This window comes from Microtus oregoni, unplaced genomic scaffold (genome assembly GCF_018167655.1).
Source record: "Microtus oregoni isolate MIOR12 unplaced genomic scaffold, Mior012 000001F_ref0000356, whole genome shotgun sequence".
NCBI classification, from domain to species: Eukaryota; Metazoa; Chordata; class Mammalia; order Rodentia; family Cricetidae; genus Microtus; species Microtus oregoni.
In genome coordinates, this window is record NW_024543060.1 from 54,381,234 (window position 1) to 54,405,562 (window position 24,329).

At 42.4% G+C, this 24,329-nt stretch overlaps 1 protein-coding gene across 1 annotated transcript in view; it reads right to left on the minus strand.

The window, feature by feature from the left end:
- Nup107 (nucleoporin 107) overlaps positions 1–24,329 on the minus strand; it is a 44,469-nt gene that overhangs the window by 5,541 nt on the left and 14,599 nt on the right. The window contains exons 9-26 of the mRNA XM_041668695.1: positions 23,176–23,247; positions 22,706–22,794; positions 20,056–20,134; positions 17,728–17,841; positions 16,761–16,854; positions 16,549–16,625; positions 15,121–15,180; positions 14,396–14,541; positions 14,239–14,287; positions 10,140–10,209; positions 9,765–9,883; positions 8,724–8,762; positions 8,091–8,241; positions 6,724–6,836; positions 5,818–5,920; positions 2,854–3,014; positions 1,772–1,897; positions 805–918 (exon numbers count right to left, since the gene is read on the minus strand). Of these exons, the coding sequence (XP_041524629.1) occupies positions 805–918; positions 1,772–1,897; positions 2,854–3,014; positions 5,818–5,920; positions 6,724–6,836; positions 8,091–8,241; positions 8,724–8,762; positions 9,765–9,883; positions 10,140–10,209; positions 14,239–14,287; positions 14,396–14,541; positions 15,121–15,180; positions 16,549–16,625; positions 16,761–16,854; positions 17,728–17,841; positions 20,056–20,134; positions 22,706–22,794; positions 23,176–23,247 (1,776 nt within the window). The remainder of the gene's footprint in view (positions 1–804; positions 919–1,771; positions 1,898–2,853; positions 3,015–5,817; positions 5,921–6,723; positions 6,837–8,090; positions 8,242–8,723; positions 8,763–9,764; positions 9,884–10,139; positions 10,210–14,238; positions 14,288–14,395; positions 14,542–15,120; positions 15,181–16,548; positions 16,626–16,760; positions 16,855–17,727; positions 17,842–20,055; positions 20,135–22,705; positions 22,795–23,175; positions 23,248–24,329) is intronic.

Below are 24,329 nucleotides of genomic sequence, written 5' to 3' on the forward strand. Positions count from 1 at the left end.
TCACGATGTTAGACTTACCTATTTCTAAGTTGAATACACACATCAAAGCTTAGACTCAGGTTTGATGGCATGTATCTGCAAACCAGCAGTCAGGGGAATTTCAAGTTCCAGGGCAGCTGGCACACAGTGAGTTCAAGGTATGCTTCTATTATATAGTAAGGCCCTAACTAACTCAATAACTAGGAAACAAATGAATTTTAGATCTAGAATTTAAAAAAATTACATTTTAGTTAGTCTGAGTGAGCATACTGAATGTGAAGTATATTCAAGAATGAAATACTCCTCTTCCAAGGTAGTATTTTTAAGCTTAAAACATGGGGAGGTTTAGTTATAACTACCAACTTTATATAAAAAAAATCTGTAGATGTTCTTATTTAGAGAAAAAACATTAGAAGATAGTGTGTATGGTTTTTGTTACGGTTGTGGGCTTGTTTTTTAATTGTTTAACAAACGGGCTGGAGGAATGGCTCAGTGGCTAAGATGGAGAAACGTGGGAAAGCACGTGTTGCTTTCCCAAAAGACGTGAGCTGGAACCCAGCACCCACATGGCTGCTCACATCCATCTCTAACTCTACTGTCGGGATTAGGTGTCATCTTCTGGCCTCCATGGGCACCGGGTACACACATGGTGCAGACTGTACTCACATGTGGGTCTGCATGCCAAGGTCAGAGAACGACCATTTGAACCCTCGGGACGGAAACCACGTCTCCAGGTTTGGTGGCGAGTGACTTTACTGGCTGAGCCATCTCTCTGGTTTGTTAATCTAATTTTTAAAGCTATAAACAAAACGTGTAACAACTTACCTCTCTGACATCTACCATCCACCCTCCATCAACAAACAACAAGACGTTGTACATTTTCTCCTTTACATCAGCAGTTAGGGCATCTAAATGTCCTTTCCAAATACTATGATCCATCTGCAGAACAAACATAAGAGGATTTAAAGGAGCCGAACAATAGTCCATCCCTATTTATGTATTTATTTGCCTTCTTGAGACAGGGTCTCTCTGTGTAACAGCTCTGACTTTCATTGGAACCAGGCTGGCCTTGAACTCACAGAGGTCCACCTGTCTCTTCCTCCCAAGTGCCGGGATTAAAGGTGTGCACCACCACTACCCCTCAACAAGAACATCAGTCTTAAGAGTTGATAATTCAGCCAGGTATGTATATAAAGAAAAACTATTAACGAACAGGAGATAGATGAAATACTAAAATATTAATGTAGCAAATGAATACTAATGTCGAAAGGCCTTCCTTTCTTTTTCTTATTTTGTTTTGCTGAGACAGGATCTTACTACATATAGCTCTGGGTGGCCTGGAATTCAGGATATAAAACAGGCTGGCCTCAAATTCACAGAGATCTGCTTGATTCTGGCTCTGAAGTGCTGGGATTAAACGCGTGCCACCATGTCCAGCAACGTTTCTCAGGATTAATTAATAACCTACAGAAAAGTAATCATGAGCCGGGCGGTGGTGGCGCACGCCTTTAATCCCAGCACTTGGGAAGCAGAGGCAGGTGGATCTCTGTGAGTTCGAGGCCAGCCTGGTCTACAAGAGCTAGTTCCAGGATAGGCACCAAAAAGCTACGGAAAAACCCTGTCTGGAAAATAAAAAAAAAAAAAAGAAAAAAAAAGAAAAGTAATCATGATTCAAAGTAGAACGTGTAACAGGAAAACCCTACTCCAATCAGAACATAAACGCTAAAAAGACCCTCTGAATACACGTGTCTTTCAGATAAAAGAGGCTCATCTCAGACTCCCTTTAACTTACTTCGTACTTCTTTTCTTTGTGTTCAAAAGCCACTTTCTCTGTAAAAGTTGGTTGAGATATCAATGTAGGTTTTTGTGGAGCTGAATTCATATGCTTAAACCACTCATTGAAGGTTTCATGGGCTTCCTAAAACACGAAGTTAAACAAAATGAAATACATGCTTTTACATTTTGCTTTGAGACGAGGTCTTCTTCTCTAGACCAGGTTAGTCTGGAACTCACTATGAAGCCCAGACTGACCTTAGATTCATGACAATCCTCCTGCCTCAGTTTCCTGAGTGTTGAGATTACACAAAGTTTTTACTTTTATTGCTCAAAAGGTATTTAAAAGTTCTAGTTCTTAGAAATAATTCTTACTCAAAAATTATAAATAAGCAAACATTCTGTGAAGTGACAAATACTGACAAGTATTCTGTGCTGTTTTTGGCAACTACTCTTACTCCAGTACTGCATGTGCCCATGCGTATCTTGCATCGCCTCTCTATGAGGCGGGCATGCGTACTTATCTTCTTGATCAGCCTGCTCCATGTTACAGTTAAAGACAGAATTCTGTCCTCAAACTGAACCCTACTGTGTCCACAGCAATCACTCATTTGCTGAATAAAGCTTGACTGAGATGTTAATTTACTACACATGGAACACTTTACACATCTGCACAGCAATCTCAGCGAAGCTCCAGGCATCACTCACTGTCTGCTCCTGCCTAGCCAGAAAGGGACAGATGCATGTAAACAACAAGGTCACGACAGCAACCCCTCTAAGTCAGCACTGCTGTCACAGGGACCTTAGATGACTCAATTACTACTTTTGGAAAAAGTTCAAGGGCTAGAGAGATGGCTCAGCGTTTAAGAACATTTGCTGTTCTTCCAGAGAACCTGGGTTCGGTTCCCAGCACCCACAATAAGCAGTTTACAACTCTGTGACTCCAGTTCCTCTGGCCTCCATAGGCACCTGCATTCACGTGAATATACCCATTTGCAGACACATACCTACACATAATTAAAAATGAAAAATTATACATATAGTTGTTTCACGAGTGGATCTGGAAAGTCACAAAGACTGCAATTTTCTTTGCAGACTCACCAGATAGGCTCTGATACACAAATGTTCTCGGATAGCGTTGTCGTCCTCAGCAGGAAGTGGGCTCTCCATGCCTTGCTCCTCCCACTGATTGTAGATTTCTGCAATGGAATCCTGAGGAATTTTCACAAACACTTCTTTTGCAGCTTCATGTTTTTTTGATGCTGTGGGGAGAAAAAAACATTCAAAATATATGGACTTCTATGTACTGCTATCCTGGAATTCACCATGTAGATCAGGCTGGACTTGAATTTAAGAGATTTGCCTGCCTCTGCCTCCCAAGAGCTGGGATTAAGTGTCAGCACACCCAGTCTGTGCACTGGTACCTTACAGTATCAAATCACCGATTCCAAGTTTTACATTTCAGGGCCCACACATCTCCAAAGGTCTTGGAGATCCCTCGAGTGGGCTTGTTCCTTCCTACTCGAGGTAACACAAAGGCAGTTTCTCTCTCTCTCTCTCTCTCTCTCTCTCTCTCTCTCTCTCTCTCTCTCACACACACACACACACACCTTAAAGAAATCATATTTTCCTGAGGCTATGGCATCATATACAAAGCTGATTACTATAGAAAAAATTTACTTTTAAATGGGTTTGGTTTCACAATACAAAGCCTGATAGAATAGGGGATTCTCTCCCCTTTGATGTGAACATCAAAAGAAATGAGTAGGGGGTGTGTTCTGTCTGACGTGCTGGCCATGGCAGGCAGCTGATTAGAAGCTGCAGACTGCACTTTCTCCCAGCACTGGGCAAGCCAGTTACTCAAGGCTTAACTAGTGATAAATCCAGAATTCCCATCTAGAACAACTTTTAAGAACTGGATTAGAGCAAGTTTTATTCTGCTTATGGATCTGGTCAAACAGTTTTGATCCATGCAACTAAGAGTTCAAGTCTATCAGTTAATGTATGTGGAGAGGCACACAGAGCTGCAACCTCTCAGAGAAGCAGAAAAGGAGGAGCCATCTGTGTGAACAAGGCAGGCTTTCTTGTCTATTCACACCCACAGTCAGAGATGCAGAGAAGGGAATGCATGCATCACACCCACAGTCAGGGGTGTAGAGAAAGGAATGCATGCATCACACCATCAGTCAGGGCGCAGAGAAAAGAATGCCAGCATACTCCCTTGCTTGCACGCACTCAGTTCCATTTCTCTACTCCAGTACAGTTCTGGAAGCTCTGTCTAGGGAATGGTGAACTACTTTTCAAAGGTGAACTGCTTCTTGATCTCTGAAGCGTTATGTTTCTTTTCTTAGTTCTTCTAGGATGTCACAAAATTTGGTATCATGGTTTATAAAATGCAGTTTATTAAAGGACAGGAAACAAAAAAGCTACAGAGAAACCCTGTCTCGAAAATCAAAAAAAAAAAAAAAGCATGAGCCACCACGGCCCGACCTACAGCTCTGCATCTTGTGGAGGCATTTTCTCAATTGAGGTTCCCACCTTTTAGATAACTCTAGTTTGTGTCTCAAATTGAGATAAAACTAGTCAGAACAGGAAGTGACTTGGAAATAAAGGTTGTCTTTATAAAAAGATAAATGATATCAAGCAAGGCGGTGGTGGCACATGCCTTTAATCCCAGCACTTGGGAGACAGAAGCAGGCGGATCTCTGTGAGTTTGAGGCCAGGTCTGGTCTACAAGAGCTAGTTCCAGGAAAGCTAGGGCTGTTCCACAGAGAAAACCTGTCTCAAAAAAACCAAAATCAAAACCAAACAAACAAAAACCCTACTGACGAGGCTGTGGAAGTGGCTTGTTCTAAAGGATCTATCTAGGTTCAATACTCAGGACCCACATGGCAGCTCAAAACTGTCTGTAACTGCAGTTTCAGACGATCCAGGGAAACAAGGCACGCATGTGGCGCACATATATATATGCAAACAGGCAAAAATACCTATACACATAAAATAGAATAAACCTTTAAAAAAGAAAAAGAACCATTGACTTGAGAGACCAAGGTAACTTGTGCTTTGTGACCTATGCCAAATGGTGGTGTTGCATGCCTTTATCCCAGCACTGGAGGCAGAGACAGGCGGATCTTTGAGGCCACCTTGGTCTACAAAGCAAGCTCCAGGACAGACTCCAAAAAGCTACAGAGAAACTTTGTCTCAAAAAAAAGAAAACCCAAAACCAAACCAAAACAACAACAACAAAGTGAGGACCTAGCTGAGGTGATGACTCGGGTGAAGGCTCCCTGCCACGCCCAAAGACCGATGTACAAACTCCCCAGCTCAAAGACAAAAACTAAAGAGATACAGTAAGAATAAGCAGCTGGGGCAGGAGAGACGGATCAGCCCTGGCGGCTCATCTGGAGAACCAGGGTTCAATTCCCAGCACCCACATGGCAGCTCACACTGTTTGTAAATCCAGTTCCCCAAGATCTCACACTGTCACATCTATGCACATAAAATAAAGTTAAAAAGATTATAAAGGAAAGAAGGAAAGAAAAATAACAAGCACGTGTCACTGATGATGGACAAAGTCAAATCTGTACCTTCAGCATCATGGACTGGGTATGCTAGAGGCAGTCAGCACAGGCCTGCCATTATCGGGCTAGTCAGTGCTTATTTATTCGCTATCACATATATGAGTGTTCTTGCCTACATGTATGTATGTGTACCATGTATGAACCTGGTACTCACATGGGCCAGAAGATCCCCTGGCCCATTATGGATGGTTGTCAGCTGCCATGTAGGTGGTGGCAATTGAACTTGGTTCCTCTAGAGAGTAGCAGGCCCTCCTACCTGTGAGCTCACTGCAGCCCCAGTGAACAGTGCTACAGAGGGTGGATAAGTGGGCCACCGGCCACTGAGGGCACACAGGTGGAAGCAATTGATCCCAAGAGCACCTGTTCCCTAGAACTGACGTGAGCTTGAAGTCCTTACCGAGTGTTCCACCTTCCACTTATTTATGAAATAAAGAATAAAAGTTAAAACTTACGGATCTGATGACAAGGTAAGACTCCAACCCACCTAGGAACTTCCTCATGATGGCGTTGCCCTGCTTCAGCGCTTCTGCCCTCTGCGCTGGGTCGAACACCAACCAGTCAATCACGTCCACCTTTACACGGTCCTCCTAGTCATTGGAAGCAGGGAACATCCATTTTATTTCAGTTACTTTGCAAATGAGCGGAACTTATAATGCACTCTAAATGAAAAACATTTTCCCCACCTCATATAAAATTATGAAAAAAGCCAACTTTCCTCAGTTTGTTCTACTTAACAGATCTCCCCTAAATTACTGAAGAAACTCACTGGCCTATGAACATGGAATCATTGTCTGTCTTACCAAGCAATGCAGGAAATAACCCGGGGCTCAGAAATGCTAGGTGAGCACTCAGTCACTGAGCCACACTCCTAGCCCCAAGCCATTGCCCTTCTGAGATTTCACTTTCTCCCTAAAGACAGAACTCAGCAGCTTTTAAAGTATCTGGTGGAACCTGATAAGCAAAAAGCCAATCCTTAGGTCTACTCTATAAGAGAATCCTTCGTAGAATATTCCTTTAATACTGTATGAATATATGTCACTGTGATTGGTTTAAAGGCCTTTATTTTTTTTTTCTTTAAAATATTTATTTATTTATTATGTATACAATTCTGTCTGTGTGTATGCCTACAAGCCAGCAGAGGGCACCAGACCCCATTACAGATGGTTGTGAGCCACCATGTGGTTGCTAGGAATTGAACTCAGGACCTTTGGAAGAGCAGGCAATGCTCTTAACCTCTGAGCCATCTCTCCAGCCCCTAAAGGCCTTTATTGATTATATATATATATATATTAAAGACAGTCAGAAGCCAGTGTATTAGGGAAATACACCAAGAACAAGAAGACAGATTATAAGTAACACAAAACTCTCATTCCTCCCTCACCCAAATTACCTCAGTAGTGCCAGTATCTAGGGATGGAGCCAGGTCATGGTGACTAAATTCACCATTATCTTTCTTTCGAATATTCTCAACTACAGTTTTTGTTATTGTTGCAACATCCAAATCTAAGGAATTTTTGAAAATGACAAAACAAAAACCAAAGAGTAGTTATTATTAATATGATTATTATCTAAATAGTCACAATAATTGGATAACAGTGAAACAATTCTCTCTTATTGTTGGCACTGAGGACTGGACTGACGGCTTTACAGATTTTGGACAAGCATCCTGCCGCTGAGTTTCATCCCTAGACTCTAATGCACAGGGCCAGTGAGATGCTCAGCAAGTAAGGTGCTGCCACACAGCAGAAGGAAAGCAACTGCAGGCTGTCTTCTGATCTCCACATGAGCACCACGGGACCTGAACACTTACTGCTAAAAGGGTATTTTAAATACAATGTACACATTTGAAAACTATCCTAACTAAAAACATTTTAGGCTGGGTGTGGTGACTTATGCTTGTGATCCCAGCACTTAGTAGATGAGTCAGAGGACCACAGAATCTCAGGCTCGCCTGGGCAAGTTCCAGGCCAGCTTGGGCGATATAGTAAGAATTTCTTTCTAAGAAACAAAACCAAAAACAGAAACAAAATTTTTACACAAGTTAAAGTTATTTTCATTCTTCAAAAGAATTTAACTAAGACTTTTGCTCCTGTTTTTCTTCCTTAAAAGAAATAAGACTTAATACTAAGACACATGCCAAAATGACAATCTGCCCAAAGGCCAATTAGGGAGCTGGCTCATGCAGCAGGAAATCAGACGCTGCCTCAAAACAGGGTGGAAGGAGGGACCAATACCTAAGCGTGTTCTCTGACCCCACACCCGTGCTGTGGGACGCATGTTCTGGCATGTGCATATCTCCACCTTTATTTCTTTTTTTATGTACACTGGTGTTTTGCCTGCATGTATGTCTGTGAAAGGGTGCCCAATCTCTGGAACCAGAGTTACAGACAGCTGTGAGCTGCCATGTGGTGCTAGAAATTGAACCTGGGTCCTCTGGAAGAGCAGCCAGTGCTATTAACCACTGAGCCATCTCTCCAGCCACCCTGTCCTTTCTTATATACACAAACATATTTTTTATGTGGATAGAGGTGATATACCTATAAATACTCATTTGAAAATGTCACAACAAAACTCATTATTTTATACAATATACACATAAAAAGAAATAATAGATGAAATTCTTTATTTTGGTTTTTCGAAATAGGGTTTCCCTATGTAGCCCTGGCTGTCCTTGGACTCAGAGATCCGCCTGCCTCTGCTGGGGTTAAAGGTGTGTGCCACCAAAACCGGCAAAAGATGAAATACTTTACTTTTTACCTGCTTCTTTAGCCAGTTCCAGGCACTGATGCCGCTGCTCAAACTCTGTAACACCTTCCAAAAACAATGCGTACTGGGCAACAGCAAGGTCTTGAGGCAAATGACAGGTATAAAATGCAATGAGGTTTGTATGCTTCTCACTTATTAAAAGCTAAGAAACACAAAAATAAAGTAAACCAGACAAGTTAACAGTGCTTTGAAAAAAGTTTGCTTTAAAATTTCAAATATATTTAGGAAAGACTCTTAGGTAAGTGCTTCATATCAAAATACTTTCAAATTCTAGAAATGTATTTAGAATAATTTAAGATCTCTATGAAGTCTGGTGGCTTCCAGACCACAGGGTATTAAAATAGTATCATTTAGGGGCTGGTGAGATGGCCCTGCAGTTAAGAGCACCTGTTGCTCTTGTAGAGGACCCAGCTTGGTTCCTGGCATCTACACGATGGTTCACAACCACTCATTACTCCAGCACCCTCTTCTGTTCTAGCACCAAAACACACATGCTGCACATACAAACATGCAGGAAAACGTTCATACACATAACTAAAAAATCTTAAAAAATATAGGACCATTTTAATTTTTGTTTTCATTAAAATAGAAAAAAAAATCAAATTGTAGATTCTAAAAGCTTACCTGTATGTATGTCTTTAAAACTTCAATGGAAACTTCTTCCTTCATAGAAAAAAAACATACTCCAGTTATTAACACAACTATAGGTGGGTACAATAATATAATTTCTAGTAAAAATTCTACTTAAAAAGTGTTTAAGGAATTTAATATTTACACTAAGTGATAACTACCCTAGCTAAATGCTTACCACAGCTCATGTAGTGTATTTCACCTTAACACTACTCTTTTTTTCTACTTAAAACAAAACCAAACAAAACCCCCTTTTTAAAAATTATTTATTGTGTATACATTTGTGGGGGGTCAGTTCTCTTGTTCCATTATATGGGTTCCTGTGATTGATCAAGTCATGAGACTTGGTGGCAAATGCTTTATCTGCTGAGACAGGTAACTGGCCCTCTCACCATAACTCTGTGGGTAGATACTGTCCATGCTTCACAGGGGAAGAAAGAATTCTTATATACCTGGGGAGACACTGTCCACACTTTATAGAGGAAGGAAGGAGTTCTTATATAACTGGGTAGACACTGTCCACACTTTATAGAGGAAGGAAGGAGTTCTTATATAACTGGGTAGACACTGTCCACACTTTATAGAGGAAGGAAGGAGTTCTTATATAACTGGGTAGACACTGTCCACACTTTATAGAGGAAGGAAGGAGTTCTTAGACACCTAGACTCACACAGCTAGAAAGTTACCAAGTAAGGATATGAATTCAAGACTCTCAAAACCCAAGTTTGTCAACTGTCCTATTACTATGTTGTTGTATATACTAACACCAAAATGTTACCCAACATTTAGAAAAATAAAAAACAGAAAGAGAAAGAAAGGATTTTAATTCCCACAGAATTTTGGTTCCATTAGCTTAGCTGGGTACCAACAAGGACCAAATTCTTCAAAATTAGGCAAGCATCAGCATTCTGTGGCCATAGATCAGACCCTAACAAGTCACTGAAAATGAGTTATCAGCAGGTGACCGCGTGGGATGGTCCTGGTGACGTGGCTAATTGCAGGCACAGAGCAGGAGAGGCCATCCACTTTACTTACTTTGGTCTGCAGTCCCAGGGTTCGGAAAAACAAAATAAGGTGTGTCATAAATCGGAGCAGGTGTCCAGGTAGATTGCTTCTGCTCTTGGGAAGCCATTTGCTGAATTCATCCATCAAACCTACAAGATGAGAGCACAATCAGAGAAAAAGTATTGCAAGGACACCCCAGGACACCTACAGCTTCTGGTCTCACTGCCAACACCCACTGTGGAACACTCTCCACCTCGAGAGACCTGGGGTCAGCGCAGATTTGGTCTTGTACACTTGAGGCGGTGGATGTCAGGGAGTCAAGTGTGCTGCTTCAAGAACAGTCAGGACAAAGATGACTACCCAGAATGAAGAACTCGGGCAAAGGAAAAGAAAACTGCACCTTACCATCGATGTCTCCCAGGATGAGGAATTTCTGAACTATATGGTAATGTTCTTGATTCTCTTCCAGAACTCTCTGAAAAAGTTTTACATTGCCATAAGTCTTTTGTGTTTACTTTAAAGGATGTGTTCACTGCTACGCTGAAAATGTTAAATTTTGAAGGGACATATACGAAGCTAAAAATGAAGGCTTTAGGAAGATCAAAAAACACGGAAGGATGCTGCCTTTAGAATATATTCATGGCACACAAACCTAAAACTGAACAGCATCTTCCAGAAGACAATCTATTATTAGGAAGTGCTATTCTATTTATTATCTTCTTAAAATATCTATTTATTCATCCTGTGTGTCAAAGTCCCACTCGAGGTCAAAGGACAACTTGTATGAGCCCACTGTGTCCATCCACCATGAGGGTCCTAGAGAGAAAACAGCCTGGAGTCTCTCCCTGCTGAGGCACCTGTGGGCCCCAAACTTACGATTCTTAACATTTTTTTTTACCTTGGCATACCTCAGGAAACTAGAAAGGAGCCAAGGGGCTTAGGCAAAATCACCTACAGGACACTCTTTCAATACAAACGACACTACTCAGAATCATTCTGAAGCTGTTTCTCCTACATGTCACCGAGAATGACAGAAACAGCGGTAGGCAGACACAGAGACGCGTGAACGTGACAGCTGGCGGGCTTTGTTTTCTTGAAAAGTAGGTCATTATGATTTTTTTTTTTGGCCAAATATAGTTTAATATTTTTATTTGTCAATTGCTTTTAAATGTTTTTCTTTTGTATATTCAAAACATTCGCTGTCTGGTGTTTAGCTCAACTGCATGGCATTAGTCAAAGCTGTTTCCTTCCAGACGGAAGGCCAATTCTGTCAGGACCATTATCTTACATAATCTGTTTCCTATGAAATGGAAGGTCACACCTGCCGCCTCTCAGGCACACACACGTTTGCTCTAATTTAGACTTGTGGGTCACTGATCTGCTCAGCCCACGCGGAGGCTGCACCATGCTGCTGTGTGCTCAGTGAGTGAGGAAGGGCCCTGCTGCTGTTTCAGAATGTTTTGGCCATCCCTTTTTCTTTTGTTTGTTTTTTTGTTTTTTTTCGAGACAGGGTTTCTCTGTGGTTTTGGAGCCTGTCCTGGAACTAGCTCTTGTAGACCAGGCTGGTCTCGAACTCACAGAGATCCGCCTGCCTCTGCCTCCCGAGTGCTGGGATTAAAGGTGTGCGCCACCACCGCCCGGCTTTTTCTCGTATCTTTATAGAATTCTACAGTTTTCTTTGTGAGTACTGAAACCTTTGATTCACTCTATTTCTAGGCTTTGCTGCACTTACATGAGACTGTGTGTGAGCAGGGCGCTGCCCCTCTAAGCAGTAATAACAAGACAGGTGCTGTGCGACTCTAGCTCGTCCAGCTACTCTGACACACTATCTTACTAACTCTAGCAACCCCTTCAGTCTTAAGTGGCCAGGATTATATCTCGTCGTATGTAATGTCCTCTATCCTTGAGACACTTATTTCTATTCCTGACTTGGTTTTACCTACTCATAGAATTTCCAAAGTATTTATAAGGTCATAAGTCCTTGGCAGAAAAAGTATTAATTTTCCTTACTGTACAAAGTATAGTCCACCCAATAATAAAAAATAAATAAAAACTAACAGATAATTGTAATGAGATATAACAGGAAATCATAAACAAATGGGGCCACAGAGACGGCTCAGCAGCTAAGAGCGAAGACTGTTCTTTCAGAGAACCCTGGGTTTGATTCCCAGCACCAAGATGGCAGCTAATAACTGTTTGTAACCCGAGTACCAAGGGGTCTGACGCCCTCTTCTGGCCTCCACAGGCACACATGCAGGGAAAACACCCATAAACATAAAGTACAAAATAAATTTTAAAAAAATTAAGAGCTTCCTACACTGATGGGCTGGCAAAAAATACTACGTGTGCTGTTCAAGAGAGAAACAAATGCATAATTAAAGAAATTGCTAGCTGGGTGGTGATGGTGCAGCCTTTAATCCCAGCACTCGGGAGGCAAGGGAGGGGAATCTCTGTGAGTTCAAGGCCAGCCTGGTCTATAAGAGCTAGTTCCAAGACAGGATCCAGAACTACAGAGAGACTCTGTCTTGAAAAAAAAAGAAAAAAGAAATTACTGTAGCAGTGTTCATCACTACAATCTGATACTTTTCTGTTGTCATGTTTCTCTTTCTTTTAACTTTAATTTAAATTATATAGCTTGAAAGTATACCCTATGTATAACTGTCAGTAATTTAGAAACCCAGATAATGTAGCTACACATTTGTGTTTTTAACCCAGCAACCTGTCAACACTGATAAGAAACGTAGTCTTAAAGAGACAGCAACAGCAGAAAGTTCATGCATCTTCACACACAGATGTTCTCTACAGCACCAGGACCAGACTGAGCACACACAGATGTTCTCTACAGCACCAAGACCAGATTGAGTACACACAGATGTTCTCTACAGCACCAGGACCAGACTGAGCACACACAGATGTTCTCTACAGCACCAGCACCAGACTGAGCACACACAGATGTTCTCTACAGCACCAGGACCAGACAGAGCACACACAGATGTTCTCTACAGCACCAGCACCAGACAGAGCACACACAGATGTTTTCTACAGCGCCAGAACTAATCTGAGCACACACAGATGTTCTCTACAGCACCAGGACCAGACAGAGCACACACAGATGTTCTCTACAGCGCCAGCACCAGACTGAGCACACACAGATGTTCTCTACAGCACCAGCACCAGACTGAGCACACACAGATGTTCTCTACAGCACCAAGACCAGATTGAGTACACACAGATGTTCTCTACAGCACCAGCACCAGACTGAGCACACACAGATGTTCTCCACAGCGCCAGAACTAATCTGAGCACACACAGATGTTCTCTACAGTGCCAGAACTAATCTGAGCACACACAGATGTTCTCTACAGCGCCAGAACTAATCTGAGCACACACAGATGTTCTCTACAGCACCAGCACCAGACTGAGCACACACAGATGTTCTCTACAGCACCAGCACCAGACTGAGCACACACAGATGTTCTCTCCAGCATCAGAACTAATCTGAGCTCACAAAGTTCTCTACAGCACCAGAACTAATCTGAGCACACAAAGATGTTCTCTACAGCGCCAGAACTAACAAGAGTACCTTCTAAAGGAAACAAAACAAAACCAAAAACCTCTACAGCCAATTCTACAGAACATTATACATCTATCGAAAAGAACAATGGAAGGAGAATGACTAAGAACAAAGAATAATGACATGTATATGAGGACACTACAATAAAACCTACCATTTTGAATGCTAAGCTGGAGAAAAACCATATTTTTTAATATAAAGAGAACAGTGAAGTCAGGTATGACGGTACACACCTAAATCCCAGCCCCTGGGAGTCTGAGACCAGTCTGGGCTTTAATTGTAAGTGCCAGGTAGTTAGAGCTATTCAGTAAGATCATAAAACAAACAAACAAACCCAAACAAAAATAAAAAACTAAAAATCTGGCTAAAATAGAGCAAGTAACTTGGAGATTAGCATTAAGTGGAAGCAAGCATGGAGGAAGGTGACCTGGAAAACCCAACACTGAGCTGCACATCTGCACCACTTACACTAACTGAGAGGCTGGAGAAAGGTACAGGGAGGGTATGTGCTGGTGTGGTTTTCTGTCTGAGGAGATAAAGACCAGGGGGATGGGAGGAGTCACATAGGTCATACCAGCAGATACCAGGATGGCTTGATTATTACGAGTATATATACACTACTTTAGTTATGAGGAAAAAAATAACTAAGAAAGTGTTTTTCTTTTTGTTTTGAGATAGGGTCTCACTATGTAGCCCAATCAGTCCTCAAAGTCATGGTGCTGTCCTGTCTCAGCCTTTTGAGTGCTAGTATTATAACATGGGCTATCAGGCCCTATCCAATAAACATTATTTTTAAGGTCTCCTATTTTGATAACAGTGAAGAAAAGATGAGAAAGGAGAATTCCAAATTCTCCCCCTTTCAACTACAGCACACAACCATATAACATTAATTTCATACACTACATGTAAGAGCATTATATTAACATGTACCTTTTTATCAGTGGCTTGAAGTTCTTCAAAAACCTTTTCTAAGGTCCAACTTCAAAAGAGAAAAAACAAAAAGGGACAGAGATGGTAACGTAAGGTGTTGGAGTAGAGCTTCGGAGCCAGTGGGACCACCTGACCCAGATCACGCTGCCACACTCACTTCGCTTCCGTGTACTCTCTAGGGAGTTCTTCCGTTTCATCCAGCGTCACCACTGATGTCCGAATCTCCTGTTCAACCAGGCTGTCCACCATCACCCGGAAGTAGGCCCACACTGTGTCTTCCCAGGTGTCACAGACAGGAAGAAGCTTTTCATCCATTTCAAAACAGAAACACAGACACGATTAACAAAACAGAGAAGGAAATCAATTATATCCACGGATAAAGACTTTAAAACAATCTTCTAATGACAGAAAACGCTATGGAATTAAAAAATTACATCAAATAACCCTCTTTCTCCTCAAGTCAAAGATCACCTGGCTCTGCCTCCCAGTGCTGGGATTAAAGGCGTGCGCCAGCACCGCCCGGCCTGGCTTCATTTATTTAATCATGTAAGAGCCAGGCGCAGGCCTATAATGCCAGCACTGAGGAGCCTGGTCTACAGAGCATGACCCTAGCCTCAAAACTCAAACAAACCTAAACAGCAAAAGCGTGTGAGGCTAGACTAAACTACGTATCAAGCAAAATAACAACAAAAACAAGCAAACAATAAAAAAGCACAGAAACAAACAGCTGAAAACCACGCGTACATGGGAGGCAGGTGGTCACTGTCCTGCTTTCTGACGTCTCGGGCTCGGCTGCTACAGAAAGCAGCTCCAGTCTGCCACGTGAATTACAAGACTACTGTGGTTCATTCAGAGTAAGGTGAGCATCACACCAGTGCATACCTGCTTGAGATTCCCGCTCAGTGAGGCGTAAATTGCTCTTTCATATTTATTAAAAAGTTCCTAAAAGACAATGAATAAAAGGATTGGAAAGTATTCCTTTTCCCAGCATGTTAGTTTTCGACGTAATTCTTCTAGATTGAACCTGGTCACTTAGTCCCTAAGCTTCAGTGACAGAGCAAGGGGGGCAGGCAGGAAGGACAGTTTAGTTTGATGAATTAACTCCAAAATTGTCAGGAAAAATAAAACCAAACATTTAAGCATCAAATGAAAGCAAAGCCGACTCCGATGGCATTTTACATATTTATATAAAATGTTCATCTACACAGAACCTAAGCAGGGGTTGCTCCCAGTTTCTGGGTACCAACCCTCCTGTGCTGGCCAGGGGCCATCAGTGTATAACCATCCCAGGAAAGCTGCACTCCTCACTTCATTCCTTCTCAAGGGCTTTGTCAATGGCATTTCAAGATTTCTTGCCATCAAACGAGACACTCAGGAGACTCCCTTTCTGCTGCTACCACTACCATCACGGGCAGGCCCTTAGCAGTGAAGAAGTCACTTCTGTGAGTCCAGTTCTATCAGGCCAGGCTGCACTGCCACGCCGCTGCTCTCAATCACCTGCCCTCAGCCTTCTGAACACAATTCAACATGCAAATTCCAGTTCTTTCCCAAAGCAAGTGCCCAGTTTATTGTACTACTATATTTATTTATTTTTATTAACTCTGGTTACCACGGCACCGTTATTATTCTGTGGAGAGCGTGTGTCGCACATGCTATAGTGCGACAGGTGTGGAGGTCGGTCCTCTCCCACTTCTAGGGAGGCTCCAGGTACCAAATAAGGGCCATCAAGCCTGCTCAGCAAGTGCCAGCATCTGCGGAGCCATCTCTCCAGCTCTCATTTTTGTTCACCACCAATGACGTTTTAATGTATTTTTTGTAAGTCCATTCTCCCCTAAAGCCTGAGATTCCCTGACCAACCGTGTAGTCTGTGGTGACTTCAGGAATGTGCTCATCATGTCCCAACAGCACTGGCACTGCACTTCCTTTATGAACTTTCTATCCCGCATCAACTTCCCATCCTATGTATTTACCTCCAACTCCTTCCTCGAGTTTCCACTCCCAAATCTATGTATTAAGTTTTAAAGAGTTAATGGAGACGTCCTCTGGGAAGCCAGCTTTCAGCTTTAGCCCCCAGTCTTCTCTAAGCTGACAGGGTCCAGTCCATACTTTATGCTTCTCAGCAATGTTAACTCTTAGCACCTAGTGTCTGAACAATCCGCTACGTCACCGTTTAGTCCTAACGTGACTAAAACTTTTCCCAATACAGAGACCCTACTCATACGTTACACTGAACGTTTCACAGCTCCTCAGAACACCTTTGTTTAATAAACTGGGTCAAAGTGAGTCTCAATGCACATTTCATTATCTTACATCTTCTGCCATTCTCCAGCAACTAATCTTCCAAATTCGTCTGTATGGATTCCCTTCAACAGGCTCTAGTTCTGTTCCTACAAAACAGTTAAAGAAAATTCATCATTTAAAATGAAACATGTCAGCCACTTCTACACAGAAAGGCTACCATTCCCTAGGACTGGCATACTGAGCTGAATACCTCCATACCCCACGCAGAAGACCTAACATACCGCTTCCATTAACATTAGGGTCATGATACAGCTTCCAGCCTTCCAGTGTGGCAGCTCGCCATGCTTGCCCACAACGTTTACAGAGTCGTTGTGCCTTGGGAAAGAAAAGAGGACAGTGACACCACTGGCACGGAAGTGAAAAGCACCGTGCTCTTTAATAAAGCAAACCCAGCATCACAAGACTAGCTACCAAGTGGACAAACACAACCGGTAATGGCATCTGTCTGCGGCTTTCCTTTCTTGTTTTGGCTGGGCTGAGGGAGCAGGGAACCCAGGACTTCACACATGTGAGGTAATCACTTCATCAACTGAGCCTTATCCCAAGCCCCTAGTTTTCTAGTAATTTCTTTCTTTCTTCATTTTAGCCTTGCTACTAGGGTACTAGGGCATTCACTCACTAATATGGAATTTAAAATAAATAAAATAGATTTGATGACCTTGATTTTTGGAATACAAAATTATTATAAAAAAGTCTGTAAGCTGGGCAGTGGTGGCACACATCTTTATTCCAAGTACTCAGGAGGCAGAGGCAAGCAAATGAGTTTGAGGCCAATCTGGTCTACAGAGTGAGTTCCAGGACAGCCAAGAAACTCTAAACTATCTTGAAAAACAAAAACAAAACAAAACCAAAAAAACCCTTAAATGTCTTTCTCTATAATGAGAAGAGAGCTATCACTCAATTAGTCCACTGACATTTCCTTAAATTCAACATAACCAAGGAAAAATGGCAGAACCAACGGAGCCTGCAGTGCAACGGAGTAAGGCAAAGCTTGGCTTGTTGAAGAGTCTGCTAAGAGTTCTGGAAACCAGAGTGAACTGCTCAAGCCTCAGAGCCATGTGCTTTTCTGGTCATGCCCCGTGGAGGCAGAAACAGCACACTGGACGCACAGCCGGGGCCACGAGGACTCTTCCAACTTTAGGTCCATGGCAGCTGGAACCCGAGCAAGCAGAGAATCACATGACTCACCTCTTCTGTCATCCCAGCACGGATCAGAGTGAAAAGGTACTTGAGTAACCTAACTTCATCTTCTCTATCCAGATCATCAAGTGGCATTTTCTGTCTAATGGGAGCATCAGGGTCCTATAAAAAACAAAACAAAACAAAAACCTCGCCATTAACTGTAGATATTTGGAACGTACATACGTTTAAATTTTTTGTTTGTTGACTTGCTTATACCTTAGTGAGTCATGAGTATGGTGCCAGGGATCAAACTCAAGGCTCTAATGTAGCATTTGGGCTACAAAACCCTGACCCTGTATACATTTACATACACCTTTTAAAATCATGACATGATGAAGCTATATAGTACTTACATACAGAAATAAATTCCTTTAAAATCTAGTTAATAAAGAAATTAAGTGTTACAAGGTTTCCTAATAGACCCCTTTGTCTGCTGCCCCAGCCTCATTGGCCCAACATGGTGTATGCCTACCTAGTGACCAAGCACAGACTACCACCATCCCAGCCCGGTACAGCCAGCTAACACTATATATTATCTGAGCTTATTCCATCACTGTCCTTAGACGAGACCTAGAGCATGGACAAACATGAAGGAAGAAAGAGCTCTAGTCTGACTGAAAGCATGAACTTCCTAAGAACACAGGGCAAGAGCTTACTAAGTACTCCTTGTGATTACTAAGTGCTCCCTGTGATGGATTACTAAGTGCTCCCTGTGATGGACTGCTAAGTGCTCCCTGTGATTACTAAGTGCTCCCTGTGATTACTAAGTACTCCCTGTGATTACTAAGTGCTCCCTGTGATGGATTACTAAGTACTCCCTGTGATTACTAAGTGCTCCCTGTGATGGATTACTAAGTACTCTCTCTGATGGATTACTAAGTGCTCTCTGTGATGGATTACTAAGTGCTCCCCGCGGTTACTAAGTACTCCCTGTGATTACCCCCATATAAAGCATAACCGGAGCTGGAGACATAGCTCAGTGGTAGGGAGGTTACCCAGTATGCACATGGGCTCAATCCTCAGTAGTGTAAAACAAAACAACCAAACAAATACAACATCCACCCCTTCAAAAAAAAACCCTACACATTAGTTACTATAAACAAGTAAAAATATCCCAGGACACTCAGAAAGATCGGGAGGGGCCTCGAGTTCAAAGTCAGCCTGAACCACAGAAAGATCCTGTCTCAAGGGGGGGGGGGGAACCCAAACCAAAAACAGAGCTGGAAAGATGGCTTACCAGTACATTGGCAATTCTGTTTTGTTCAAGAAACCCGAGTTTGGTTCCCAGCACCCAGGCTGAGCATCTCACAACTGCCTACAACTCCAGGTGGCTGTCCTGGTCTCTGCAGGCATGCAGGCACATGCACTCACAAGGTCACACAACCCACACAGATACACAGATGCATAAATAAAACAAAGATTTACGAACAAACAAAAATCTACAAACTTCTAAACGTATTCCTACTTATCACAAGATTTGTGTTTTTGAACATTTAGCATTAATATAGACTTTAGCGGTAAACAAACAGCACACACAATCACGATGAATTTCAAACAAAAATCATTTTAATGTCACTTAGGAAATATCACTGTTTTTTTCAAGATGGGGTTTCTCTGTGTAACAATCCTGGCTGTCCTGGAACTAGCTCTGTAGACCATACAGGTCTTGAACTCACAGAGATCAGCCTGCCTCTGCCTCCCGTGTGCTGGAATCAAAGGTGTGCACCACCACTGCCCAGATTGGTATCATTTATCTTTAAAGACAACCTTCATTTCCAAGAACACTTCCTGTTCTGGGTAGTTTTATCTCAATTTGAGACACAAACTAGAGTTATCCAAAAGGTGGGAACCTCAATTGAGAAAATGCCTCTACAAGATACAGCTGTAGGTCGGGCGGTGGCGGCACACACCTTTATTCCCAGCACTCCGGAAGCAGAGACAGGCGGATCTCTATGAGTTTGAGGCCAGCCTGGTCTATGGAGTGAGTTTCAGGACAGAAACTACAGAGAAACTCTGTCCTGAGGCTCCCTTCCCCCAAAAAAAGGACACGGTTGTAGGGCATTTTCTTAATTAGTGACTGATGGGGGAGGACCCAGACATTGCGGCACCCCTGGGCTGGTGGTCCTGGGTTCTATAAAAAGCAGGCTGAACAAGCCAAAGGGAGCAAGCCAGGAAGCAGCTCCCTCCATGGCCACTGCATCAGCTCCTGCCTCCAGGATCCTGCCCTGACTTCCTCTAATGAACAGTGATATGGATGTGGAAGTCAAACCCATTCTCCCGAGCTGCTCTGGTCACGGGGTTTCGTCTCAGGCTGCCACCCTACCTGGAACTCACCAGTTCAGTGACAAGAGGACGGACGCTTCCTATGTAAGACAGTAGCTGCCGTTGTTTTAAGGTGTGGAGGGTATTCTCCCTGGAAGAAGAAATATCAGTTTCTAAAGGAGCAAACTGAATTTTTTTGTAGATAGCAAAAACAAACCCCACTTCCCTGCCTCCAAGTACACCTGTGTGTTGAAAACAAGAAAAATACAACAAATGTAGAAAACTGCACCAAGTCCTTAACGCAGAAAGGCAGTCTGATGAGTGACGGCGAATCAAAGCCTGCTTCTGAGGCGTGCGTCTAAGTCCTTTCACTGTGATCTGTGGAGCCCTGGGTGACCTGCAGCTCATCATGAAGCCCAGCTGGTGTGCCCACCAGCTCTCACTTCTTTATCTATGCATATACACCATATGTAAATCAGAGACCTTTGGACTGGAGTTACAGGTGGTTTTAAGTCATCTGTGGTGGTTTGAAAGAAAGTGGCCCCCAAAGGGATTGGCACTATTAGGAGGTGTGGTTTTGTTGGAGGAAGTGTGTCACTGTGGAGGGGAGCTTTGAGGTCTCAGATGTGCTCAAGCCACTTCCTGTTGCCTTCAGATCAAGAGGTAGAATTCTCAGCTACCTCTCCAGCACTATGTCTTCCATGCTCTCCGCCATGCAGAAAATGGACCTCTAAAACGGTAAGCTGCCACCTCAATTAAATGTTCTCTTCTCTAAGAGTTTCTGTGGTCATGGCATCTCTTCACAGCAACAGAAACCCTAAGACACCACCCAACATGGGTAGAGATTAACTCAGGTGTTCTGAAAGAGCACATGCGCTCTGACTTCTGATCAGAGTCATCCCTCTGGATCCGCACTTATTAATAGTCTCTCTCTTTCTATTGAGACAGGGTCTCACTATGCAGCCTTGAATGGCCCAGAGTTCATTGTGTAGGCCAGGCTGGTTTTAAACTCATAGAAATCTGTCTGCCTCTGCCACTGCCTCTCATATGTTGGAATTAAAGGCATGCACTACCACATCCATTGTGTGTTTAAATGAGAGGTTTCCAATCTTTTTTCCTGAAGACTTATTTATGGTGTATACAGTGTTTTGCCCACATGTATGCCTGCATGGCCGAAGAGGGCACCAGATCTTATGGTGACTGTGAGCCACCATATGGTCGCTGGAACTGAACTCGGGACCTCTGGAAGAGCAGCCAGTGCTCTTAACCTCTGAACCATCTCTCTAGCCCGGAGGTTTTCAATTTTGATGAAAAAGTTTTCATGAAACACTTATTAATACCAAATTAGAATAATATCTTCCTGTTTTCCATCTAAAGCATCTTGAATTGCTTTTAAATTCAGAACTATAACCTTTGTTAAATTTATGGCTGGCACAATGCAAAGTGATTCTTTTTGAACATGTTTTTCTGCAGTTTGTTAACACAATCCAGCTCCTCAGTTGTGATGCCTTGGTAAAAACCAAAGGATCTCTTAAGTTTAGGGGCCTGTTTAGGTTCTGTATCACTAAAGCTTTAAGAAATTGAGACCAGGGGCTGGAGAGATGGCTCAGTGGTTAAGAGCATTGCCTGCTCTTCCAAAGGTCCTGAGTTCAATTCCCAGCAACCACATGGTGGCTCACAACCATCTGTAAAGAGGTCTGGCGCCCTCCTCTGGCCTTCAGGCATACAGACAGAATATTGTATATATAATAAATAAATAAATAAATAAATAAATAAGTAAATAAATAAATATTTAAAAAAAGATTTAAAAAAAAAAAAGAAATTGAGACCAGCTCACGAAAAAAGTTGTAAAAGTCTTTATCAGGTAAATTTACCCTCCTCTCAACTTCTCTTTCAGAAAAAACAATTACTGAACTATTTCTTCTCTCTGTTTTTAAGAGGGAATTTCAGTAGCCCAGTCTGACCTTGAATTCAGAGACTTCCCTCTTTTATGCAAACACTTTACTTTTTCAGGAATTTTGTGCTGTTCTTATTTAGAATATGTGTACACTGGATTTTTTCCCTTTGATCTCTTTCCTTCTTTTGTCCTTCCTCCCTCCTTTCTTCAGACAGGCATTTGCTATGCTGGCCAGGCTGGCCTTAACTCTGGGGCTCAGGTCCTTTGCTTGAGCATCTCAAGCAGCTAGGACTACAGGTTTCCTCTATCTCTGAAGTCTCTTGCCCGGTCTGCCCAAAGATAGGACTCATTACTATCTTCCATTCATTAATTTTCCCCTAAGTTAGGGTTTCATTATGTAGCCCTGGCTGGCCTGGAAACAGGCTGGCCTCAAACTCACAGAATCCACCTGCCTCTGCCTCCCGAGTGCTGGGATTAATGGCATGTGCCACTATGCCTGGCTTATTCATTAAGTTTTATTAACAATTTCCCCAAAGGTCTTATTTCCTCCGATTCTCAGTACATAGATGAAATTGTCAAAGAATAAAAATCATTCTTTTTGATGTTGGTTTGGTTTTATTTTTTTTTTTTATTTGCTCTTTTTCTTTCTTTTTTTTTTGAGAAAGAGTCTCACTGTGTAGCTCTGGCTGTCCTGGAACTCCCCCTGTAGACCAGGCTGAACTCAAACTCAGCAACCCATCTGCCTCTGCCTCTGAAAGGATCAAGGCATGTGCTACAACATCTGGCATAAAAAATGTTCTTAAATCTAAACACTTAGTTACTCACCAATATACTGATTTTGCATAAAACTCAATATTATCAGAAAATTCTCCAATTTCATCTTTGGCAATACTTTCTAACCAATCTACCACGAGCTACGAAAGAAACAAAAAAATAAATAAAGATCATTTTAACTCTAAAATATGTTTTAATAGTACTTCCACCCTTAATCTGAAGTTTTGGTATCAAATAATAGCTTTTCCCAACCACCATTTTCACTTTTAAAGATAAACATCCAATGATAGTATTTTTTCCTATAGGAATAATGCTATTTTTAATAGTCTGTCCCTGAAAACACAAAGGTTGTTATTTAAAAGTTGTAGACCAGTATCCCAAATTTCTTTTAATTACATCTAAAAAAAATCATGTAGAAAGGATATTAAAAAAAAGAGGTAAGTTAAGAAACAACACTGCAGTACTCCGTATGTCATTGCCTTTCCTCCATGTTTCTTTAAAGAAATAATTGAAGAGCACACCTGACTCTGTCGGACCAGGGAGTCCCTCTGAAACAGCGCTTCCACAACTGTCTTCTCGCTGGCGTTGACAGCCTGGGACAGAAACAGTTAAAGGAGGGGAGAGAGGAGGGTGCGCAAGACTTCAGACCGGGTCAGCTACAAATAGGTCATTTACCTCCACTCCACAGGACTTTCCTTTCGTTCTCAGACCTGGAGCTCACTGTGGAGATCTGACTGCTTCTGTCTCCCAAGTGCTGTATTAAAGGCATGAATCACCATGCCTGACTTTATATGTAATATATATATATATAACACTTTTATTTTATTTATTTATTTAGGTTTTTCAAGACAGGGTTTCTCAGGGTAGCCCTGCTATCTTAGAATCTGATCTGTAGACCAGGCTGGCTTTCAACTCAGAGATCTGCATTCCTCTGACTCCTGAGGGTTGCATCACCACCTTCTGGCTCCCTAAGTTATTTATAAAAAAAAAAAATTAAACTATACACTGTTTACTTTTTACCTGAAAATTTAGTTATACTTGAAAATTTAAAGTCCTGTCTCTGACTGGGACATGGTATTTTAGAGAAGCATGCACAGACGTGCACACACAGAGAGAAGAAAGGTTGCTGGTCACTCTGAAGCACGCTATGATCTCAGCAGCCAGGAGGCGGAAGCAGGAGGCTAGTCGAGAATTCAAGGCTATCCAAGCTTACAAAACAGCTCCCCTCCTCAAATTATATGAAGAGCTGACTGTAGTCATGTCTCCATATCAGAAAACGAGTATTTCAGAACTTTCAAGTATTTTCATTTAGAGCAGCTGAAGTTAACAGGTAATAAAACCTAAGCGCTACCCAAGGCTGTGGAAACCGACTCCCTGCGGTCCAGATACGCAGGAGCTGTGGCAGAAGGATCAGGGTACAAAGCCTACGCTGCACAGTAAAGCCTGACTAAAAGAAAGTCAGAGGCTGGAGAGGTGCCTCGGCAGTTAAGAGAACCTGCTGCTCTTGCCGAGGACTGGGGTTCAATTCCCAGCCTCCACATGGGGCTCACAACCTAACCCCAGTTCCAGGGGAATCCAACACCCTCTTCTGACCTCAGCAGGCACCAGACACACAGGTGGGACACAGATATATGGTAGGCAAATCCACAAAATAAAAATAAATCTCAAAATAATT